We start from the raw sequence: 9,733 nt of genomic DNA, 5'->3' as shown, positions 1-9,733 counted from the left end.
TTAAAGAAAAATTATGCTTCAATGAGTGGAAAAACATGCATTCATCAACTATAATCACTGTACTACAAGTGTATATATATATTTATGTTCTAATAATCATACAGATTAGAAGGGGAAAAGTGAAGAGATTAGATAGGCTTTTGAATCTAATGGCAATCTCTTTCTCATTTCTCTCCATTTTTCTTTCAGCTACAAGATCAAGAATAGTTCAATATCTTATTTCATTTCCAGGCTTCTATAGTCCAAAACACCACTTTTCATGGCTAAGAACTCATAGCCAGAGTTGGTGCTGCCACTGCTACTACCAATATGAGCACCCAAATTACAACTGCAGTGTTTGCTGTTCTGTAGACCCAGCCTGCAGGCAAAACAAAGATCTCTGGCTCCTGTTTTCATCGGCTCAGGAACCTGGCTTTGGTATGGGAGGCTGATTTTAAGCTCAAGATTCAAGTCTGGACACTTTTCTTGAACTGGGTTCTTCTCTTCTTTACATACAACTGGAGTTGTGTTGCTAATCATTTCGTTTTCTTCTTTCACATGATTGAAGGATATTGTCGTCGTCGTCCTTGTCGTTGATGCTTCCTGTGGTGGCTCGTTGAGTGGCCTGTGAGTTGCAGGATCTATTCCTCTGTTCAAAAGCTTTCTTCTTATATGAGTGTTCCAATAATTCTTTATCTCATTATCTGTTCTTCCTGGTAATCTACCAGCTATAAGAGACCATCTACACGAAAATTAAAAACAAATAACATCACCCATTAGCCTAGAGGCCTTTGAACAAATTGAGAAAGCTATTATGTAGCTAGATATATAGGCTTACTTGTTGCCAAGGAGGCTGTGAAGTTTGATAATGAGTTCATCTTCTTCTTCTGTGAAATTTCCACGTTTAAGATCAGGTCTTAAATAGTTAATCCAGCGAAGTCTGCAACTTTTACCACATCTAAGAAGGCCTGCAGCTTTGGGAAGAGAACGCCAGCAACCCTCACCATGAGCTCTAATATAAGCAATAAGGCGATCATCTTCTTCTTTGGTCCATGCACCTTTGTTTGTATGAGCTTTTTCACAGCAAGGAGACCTTCCCATTTTGGAGTAGAAGAAGAAGCAGTATCAGATATTTCTTCTTGTTTTCAAAAGAAAATTTTGTTTTTCTTTTTCTTGTGAATTTGGTAGAAAGGGAGGCCTTTGTTCTTGGAGTTGCTGGAACATTAAGGCCGGCCCTTGAGAGGAGTAGAGATAGGAGTTTTATATAGGCTTTTGACTCACTAAGAGAGAGAGAGAGAGAGAGAGAGAGAAGGCAGTGAGCCTAATTGCTTCTAGATGTGAGTTGGTGAGACAGGTTTGAGGAAGTGGCTGGTGGCCTCTGTCTTGATGATATTAGCATCAATCATACAATAAGTTAAAAGGACATTAACTATGGGTAACCTTCAGGTAGGTGTAAAGTAAGGTATATTAAAATATAGGCAAGAAATGGTGTACAACACTGCCCCCCCCTCTCTCTATCCTTCCCTCCTTCCCTATCTTCCTCTCCCTTTTTCTTTAAAAAAAATTGCCTAAACTTAATTCATCATAGACCCAATAAATAAATATGTGATAGTTACATACTCAGTGAGTGAGTCTCACTGTATATATATATATAGTTCAAAAGTCAAATTTGTCTTTAAATTATACAGAAAAAATTAAAAATTTCAGTATAAATTTACTTTTAAAGCTCATTAAAAAACTAAATAAATTCACTACTTATAAAAATTTTAGTTATGTCTCAAAATCTTCCTCAACTCACTGGACAAAGAATACAGAATTCATGGAGCTGGAGATAATATAGCCTAAATTATTATTATTATTATTATATCATGTTGTTGGAACTAACACCAATAGTGGTGGGTCTGCAGAAAGGTACAGTTCCATATTTTCTAGCTATAAGACCAAGCAGGATTGCTTCAATAGTCCTTAATTGGCCTTGTATTGCTACTAAATTGTCTATATTATGCTTTTTCTTAATGATGTATATTATTGACTTTTTTTTTCTCTTGGATTTGTTTCAATATGCTTATATATAATGATGACATCTTCTTAAGTTGATTAAGATCCATGGAAAATGCTGTCACTCTGCAGAGTCTTGAATTGGAATATGGTTTAGGGAGAAAATATGAAACTGTGTTATTTATTTAAGTATGTTAGTTGTGGTGGGCAATTGGAAAAGATGCTCAAAGTGGTTTGGCTATTCTTGTGCTCATGTATACAGATGGGTAGTTGTAGTTCTTTATTCTATTGGTGCACTACACTATCATGCATGAGAGAGAGAGAGAGAGAAGGTTTCTAGAAGACTTGGAGGTTGGGTTCAAGAAAAAATCATGAAAGAGAAGGAGAGAATAGGAAGGCAAGAGGAAAATTAAAAAAATTATAAAAGAAAATTACTATTTAGTCCATATAATTTAAAAAAATTTATTAATTAGTCTATTAAATTTAAAACATTGTAGTTTTAGCCATTAACTGTAATAGAAAAGTGTAAAATGCCTTTAATATAGAAAAACTAATTACTATACATTACTATCATAGAAAAGTCTAAAATGCCTTGAATACAGAAAAATTAATTATTATACATTTTTACAAAATTGAGAGATCAATTAATAATCATAAAGACTAAATAGTAAAACACTTAACGGATAAAATTAATAAAATGACAAATTTATTGATTTTTTAAAATTTTAAAAATGTTTAAATGTATGTTTTAAAATTAAGGACTAGATAATAAATTTTTTTATATTATAAGGATTAAACAGTAAATTTTCCTAAGAGAGATGATGAGAGTGGTTGTAGTTGTATGTGGGCTTTGGTTCACCATATGCTTTTTCTCTTTTTAACCCCAACCTTATGGTGCAAGTTTTGGCAAAAAAAGTAGGGTTAGGGATGGGAAGGTTGATTCACCTTTTTGTTGTTATCTCCCCCTCCAACTTGCAGATTATTTGTTACCCACCACCACCATTTATAATGGAACTCTCTCTCTCATCATGTAATTCAAGTGGAGGGTAAGGGTTAGGGATCATGGGCAGAAGTTGCTGTCAACAAGAGAGAGAGAGAAAGAGATGGATATCCACTTGTGCAATTTTTTTGTGTGTATTTCACCTACTTTCTTTCACCCCTTTCTCTCTGACTGTCCCTGCACCTTAGTCCAACTCTGGCCTCACTTTGATGTTGAAACTTTTTATGATTTTATTCCTATTTTTATTTATTTATTTATTTTTTACATAAACCTACCTAAGCTTATCCATTTTGCTTTCAGAAATTAAACCTACAACCATCAAAACCAAATTCAATGTACTGCTCATAAATAAAGATGGTTATGACGAGAAAATTACTATTTAATTTTTATAATTCCATATTTAATTATTTAATTCTTTTATTTTTAAAAATATATTGATATTAGTTAATTTTAACTAAATCACATAAATTAAATAATAAAAAAAGAATTTTCTCCCTAAAAACTCTATATGCATCAATGACATATAACTAAAATTTAATTATTGAGCCTCTTTGCTTCAGTGAGATGGAACTCATCATCACTGTCAGTTAGGTTGCTTTAACACTATTTGATATTCCAACCCTTCTTTTCTAAAAATGCACATGCAGACACACAGCTCATGTTAAAAAGGATTTTTAATTTTTTATTATTTTCCTAAAAACCCCACTAAAATTTAGAATTACCTAACTGGGTTTACAGAGCTGAGGGGGGATCAGATCAGAAGATTGGCAACAATCAAGAAAGTATGGTGACAGACAGCAAAGCAAACACGTGGATGTCATGTGCTTAGGTACTGAATGAACAAGAATCGTGGGTCTGGTCCTAAACACCCTTACCTACCTCTTTGGCAGCCCTCCCCCATGTGGGACTCCTCAATCTAAGCACAAGGGTCAGTTTCAGCTACCCTCATTAGGATAAAAGCTCAAAACAATGCTTACTTCAAATTATTTCTCATTTATTATTTGGTACATTATTGACAGAAGGAAACCAAACCAATCATATCTTTCCTCATCCTTCCTACCACTGTTTCATGAAGTGGCATCTCTCCACCACCACAATTTTTAGGTTCAGGAATCCCAAACCAGATCGTTTTAGTCTCAGTATCCCTCATGCTCTCTGTGAATAGGACCCTTACTAAGTTCTTACCTCTGGTTAAAGAACACCTAAAAAAGGGAATTTTCCTTTTTATTCCAAGTACATGCCCATGCATTGCTGATTGTAAAGACTAATCATACACATAACATGAAAAAGCAAAAGAAAACATCCAAACTATTCAAATATAATTTCTACAACAAGACAGAGAACAGCAGAAAAGCAGGAAGGAATAGGAAAAAAAAAGATAGCTTATCATGGTTGAGACAGGTGCGCTGACTTAAGATTCCATGTTTTTAGGGTCAAAGTGAAGTAGATAAATAGGCAGACTAGAGAAATATACATGATGGAATCTGGAAAATCAGCATTAGGACAAGATATAGAGTAATTAAGCTGAGGAAGACCATGTACTATAATGTTTTAGTATTCCTAGTCACATCATCATGGTTAACATTCTAACCATGATTAGCCAGTGCATCAAAATTTGTGCATACACCTGAAAGTATGTGGCAGTATGGCGCTGCCTCTTGCAATTGCACTGGTTTAAGAGGTTGAAGTTTCTAAAGAATGCCTACTCTCCTGCCGTCCAACAACAAAGTTTGCATGAAAGAAAAACTACATATAATATTACAAAACCTTCTAGTTCAATTAGGCAAGAAATGAATTTCCCCTAGCACTTCTATAAGTTTTCATGCGGCAAAACTCACATGAAAAGGTGCTAATTATTGCAAAACCAGCTCAAAGGAACTGATATTTTATCCCATAAACTGATTAGTGTCCATCAGCTAAACCCAGACACAACCCATATTTAAATAACCAAAATGTCCCAGATATTTTACTGAGAAAAAGAAAATTATAAAATTGAAATGAAAAAGGAAATGCAGAGTTTTGAGTTGACCAAATCAGTAATTCTATTCCAGAACCAACTTGCATAGATTTAGTTCACTTTTAATCTTTTAATTGGATACAAATAGGAGTTGCCTTAAGGGTATATGTCTGAAGGTCATTTCATAGATTTAAAGCAACAATCACCACCACAGCCATATGGTTGAAAAGCAGATGAAGTAGAAAAGATGCCCATAAAAGCTCCACATGACGATGAAACTCAGGGTCTTCCAACCAAGGCCTCCGTCAGTTGAAACTCACCCTCCCTTTGTCCCCATTTCAACATTTGCCTAGAATTGATGCCAGCTATGAATAGATTAATCAACCATATGCTCCATGCAAAGAGGTGTAAACTCTTTCTATTTTCAGTTTAAATCTTACACAAAATATTGAGTTATTAAACTTCAGCGCTACTTGGCTCAAAGGAACATCAAAAGCCTAAACTATATATAGCATAGCCAACAGAAGGCTTACCCTAATAAATTGAAACAATTACAGATATGGTCCCTTGAGTGTGCCGCTATTTCCCTGTCACAAAGACCCATCCCATAAAAAAATATCCCTTAAACATGATGGAGCTACCAAAATTCAGCTACTGCACCGTTAACAATATAACAAGAGCTTACCAACCACAAATTAAAGTACTGAAATATTTAGATTTGTATTAACAGAAACCTCTTGTATCAATGTAAAACGTTCATGTATTTTACAAGTGTGTGGATGGGACCCTCATGGATGAAAAATATGAGAGACAAGGGGACAATGCGGAAGAATCTGGTTCTGTCACCAGCAAACAACGAATTATTAAAAGATTCACCTACAAGCATTTGGTCTGCATCTCTGCACGCAGATGTACATGTATTTTTTGAGAACACACCCTGCTTTAATCTCCCTCTCTCCCCTCAATAACAACTTTTAATATTGTTATTTCTTTCTAATAAGAAATTTGATGTTTTTATTCACAAATTCCATTACCATTTATCACTATATTTTTCTCATTTGAATGCGGTTGAACGTAATCAAGTTGTAAAACAATGAAGTTCTTGACAAGGACGGACCACAACAACTTAAAAACTGTCATTTCAATTCAGACAGGACGAGACAACTTAGGACTCGAAAGTCCTGCACCATTTGCCTATTCAATGTTAACTTAACAACAAACTGCAACCCTCATCTTGAACCCAGCCAATAAGCTCAGGTTAAGTTAGCTTACTGCAAGAACGGTTATAAAAATAGCTTCATATTTTGTTTAATTAAGTTGTGAGAATTATAAAATTTTTCTAATACTTTAATTTGAAAACGTATTGGAAGGACATTTTTGAGAAAATTCAAAATTGATAAGTTATATTATAAATGAAAGACTTGTCTCTTGGTTAATTGAGATAGAAATTATCCTTTGACAAATACTATTTTTTATTGTTTTTATTCAAACATATATGTGTCTATCTGAAAAGGTATCTCCAATGAGCAGCAGACATATCTATTGAAGAGTTGCCTCTAACAGTCACGAACAGTTACCCCAAACTATATATATTCTTTTATATTCTCCCTTAAACGTTAATATGAATTTCTTTTAGAAAATCATAGAATTATGTCTGCGATTTTTTTGGCTTTATTATATTCTGAAGCAGTATTGTCACAACTCTGCAGCAAGCGCAGTTGGGGCAATTAACTCCTAAAAGAAAGTACTTTTTTTTCACGCCTCAAATCCAGTTTATCCATGTATTGTTATAACAATTTTCAGGAGTTAATTATAGAATCAAAGACTATTTCTGTTATGAATCAAGAATTTGTGAAACTGGATCAATTTGATGAAATAAACTTTGTTCGTTGGAAAGGCAATATGTTGTATTTGCTTACTGCTATGAAAATCTCATATGTTCTGGATCCCAATTTGCTTGCACCAACGCCTCAAGATACTGATCAAGTTAAGGCAGAATGTACTAAACAGGGAGAAAATGAATTACTGTGCAAATAACACATTCTTAACAATCTGTCAGATAAGTCTATGATTTGTTCACCTCAGAGTCGTCTCCAAAAGAAATCTGGAAGGTATTGGAGTACAAATACAACACTGAGAAATAAATGTAACAGCCCGGCCTTCCTCTGGGTCCGGCACTGTTACCGCTCACGGCCCAGGGCTATCCCTCGCCTGGCCTCTTGCCACCTCGGGCTTTCCACTGGCGTCGTGAGCAGCTCTTAACATCCCTTCACCCTCACGGGTTCCAGGCAGGATTTGTCCCTCGGGGGAGCCATTACGGCCCGCCCTAGCCCGAGTGGATTTGGCCCAATTCCTTCCTCTGGGAATTAGGTCGCCTCCCCCACTGCTCGAACCCTTGACCTCCCACTTTAAGGGAATAGTCTGGTGAGAGTGAGTACCAATTTTTCGGGTGTCGGAACCCTCGAGAAGGGTAATGCATATGTTTTCCAAGGTATTTTCACTTGTTTTCATGGTTTGAAGTGGTCAAAGACTTGAGTTTTGAAAGAAAAGCAACAAGGGAGAAATGCAAAGGTTCGGCCGCCGAAGGGTACTTTCGGCCGCCGAACATTGCATGGTTGCGGCTTCACGTTCGGCTGCCGAAGGTGGTCTGGCCAGCCACCTATAAAAGGGCCAAAGGTCGGTGAGAGGAGGGTATTTTCTCCTCCACTTGCAGCCAGAGGTGAGTTTCAGCCTCTCCACGTTGACTTTCATGTTTTCCATGATTTTCATCAAATCTTTCAAAAGGTTTAAGAGTTTTAGTGACTTATGAAGGTTTTGAGCAAAAGAACCAAGGTTTGAAGCTTGGAGCTTTGGAAGAGCTTTTCTTCATATCTCCACGTTAGGATCCTTCATCCTCAAGTTGTGTAAGAGGTAAGTGAAGATCCTGAGCTTCTTTGATGATTTTGAAAGGTTTTATGAAGTTTGGATGGGTAGTATGCATGTTTAGGTTTAGGTGAGGTGTTGGGTGATTTGAGGTGTTCAAGCATGTTGAAGTGTTATGTGCTATGTTTGTTTGGGGTTTTAGGATAGTTTTAGCCCCCTTTGTGCATATATATGTGTATATGCTAGTTGGGAGTAGTTGAGATGCATGTTTGTAGGTTTTTGGGCAAAGTTTGCATGAAACAGAGCAGGGTTCTGCCCTTCGGGCAAAACCAGGTTCGGCCGCCGAAGGAAGATTCGGCCGCCGAACCCCTTGTGGAGGCAGTTTCGGCTGCCAAAGGTTGCCCCCGAAAGCTAGGCTTTCGGTTTCGAAAGGGACTTTCGGCCGCCGAAAGAGGGAGTTTGGCCGCCGAAAGTGTGTGAGTTTCGTCTCTGGACGAGACCTTCGGCCGCCGAAGGTGCCGCCGAACATGCATGAGTTTCGTCTCTGGAGTGGGGTTTCGGCCCCGAACCTGCCGCCGAAAGTGCCCTGTCCAGCTTTCTTTTGCATGTTTTAGGTGATAGTTTGAGGATTGTTTAGAGGGGTTTTGGGGAGTTTCGTAGAGATGTTCTTGAGTGAGTTTAGTCCCTCATTTGAGTCCACCTGTGTAGGTACGGACCAGAGGAATCAGGGAAATCAGCAGTGAGTCCAGTGTCAGAACCTGCAGAGTCAGTTCAGAGCTAACCAGGTGAGTGGAATTTAACTTAATGTTTTAATATGAGAACTGAATATTTTATCATGCTTCATGCATCATGAATATGCTATAGGGTGAGTGCATTAGTGTACACAAAGATGATGCATTGCATTTATCCTTGTACTTGGCACTGCTCCTTGTACATTGCTTATGTGAGACGGCACGGACTTCGTGAGGATTCATTAGCCCTCAGAGGAAAGACCTGGAACAGCCCTACGGGGACCAGGCACACAAAGACCTGGAACAGCCCTACGGGGACCAGGCACATGGTACTCCAGTACCCCAGATGAGATAGAGGGATTTTTGATCCGTCCGGCCGAGGTGATGTGCTTATATGTTGCATTCCATGAGAGCATGTTTTATCACCTGTTATTTGACTATTCTACTCACTGGGCTATCGTAGCTCATCCCTCTCCCCTAATTCCAGTTGTGCAGGTTCAGAGGTCAGAGAGAACTCAGCAGGGTACAGGAAGAGTACAGAGTTTTGTAATAGCTAGTGTGGACATGTAATTGTATAGAGATAGTGTAGATGTATAGAATGGTGCTTGATTTATAAGACTTGTAATCCCTTTGTGGAGTCACATGATCAGTTTATGTATGTTTCTTTATTCTTGTATGTTTATGAGCAAAACCAGGCTTAACATTATGAGTTTGATCCGCCTAGAGCCATGAGGAGCTCTAGTAGGGATTAGTAGAGCACAGAGAGAGTGCATGCACAGGTTAAGCCTTGGAATAAAGAAAAGTTTTATGTTTTTACAGCAAATTTATGATCATGTATGGGATATCACAGGTATACAGACAGGATAGCAGGCTTACTACGGGTCCCGGCGACCTTAAGTAGATCTGGATCCTAGTGCCGGTGGCAGTTCGGTTTTCGGGCTGTTACAGATTGGTATCAGAGCCTTAGGTTCATATGGTCGGACCTTTAGCGAGAGAGTTGGGCTCATAGAGAGGTTTAGTAGGTCAAGCACCATAGGAAAAACATGTCCATGAGGATAGGATGTTATGCTGATGTGCAATGCCATGAGTTATGCATGTGCATGTTTTTATGTGTTGCTTATGCGTTATGTGATTTGTTGTTTTCCAGAGAGTAAGATGCGAGGAACTCGTCGATCTGCGAGATTGACTGGAGTCCCACCTGTAAGT

General features: G+C 37.7%; 1 protein-coding gene across 1 annotated transcript; it reads right to left on the bottom strand.

Annotated features, from left to right (window-relative positions):
- LOC110612998 (myb-related protein 308) lies at nucleotides 1-1,275 on the bottom strand. The gene is made up of 2 exons (XM_021753890.2): nucleotides 818-1,275; nucleotides 1-721 (listed from the first exon to the last, which is right to left on the bottom strand). Exons 1-2 carry the CDS (start codon nucleotides 1,078-1,080, stop codon nucleotides 217-219), a joined length of 768 nt encoding a protein of 255 aa, XP_021609582.1. The 5' UTR covers nucleotides 1,081-1,275; the 3' UTR covers nucleotides 1-216.
- Between the last annotated feature and the right edge of the window lie 8,458 nt (nucleotides 1,276-9,733).

The sequence above is a fragment of the Manihot esculenta genome, chromosome 4 (genome assembly GCF_001659605.2).
Source record: "Manihot esculenta cultivar AM560-2 chromosome 4, M.esculenta_v8, whole genome shotgun sequence".
Lineage (NCBI taxonomy): Eukaryota > Viridiplantae > Streptophyta > Magnoliopsida > Malpighiales > Euphorbiaceae > Manihot > Manihot esculenta.
The sequence above is the reverse complement of the archived record's forward strand: the minus strand, read 5'-3'. Positions and strand labels throughout refer to the sequence as shown.

What these genes read in the sequence shown, in the direction of transcription:
- LOC110612998 (XM_021753890.2), bottom strand. Translation starts at nt 1,080, where the DNA reads ATGGGAAGGTCTCCTTGCTGTGAAAAAGCTCATACAAACAAAGGTGCA. An exon ending in CACAGCCTCCTTGGCAACAA is followed by an intron (nt 722 to 817) that starts GTAAGCCTATAT and finishes ATTTTCGTGTAG; the next exon opens with ATGGTCTCTTATAGCTGGTA.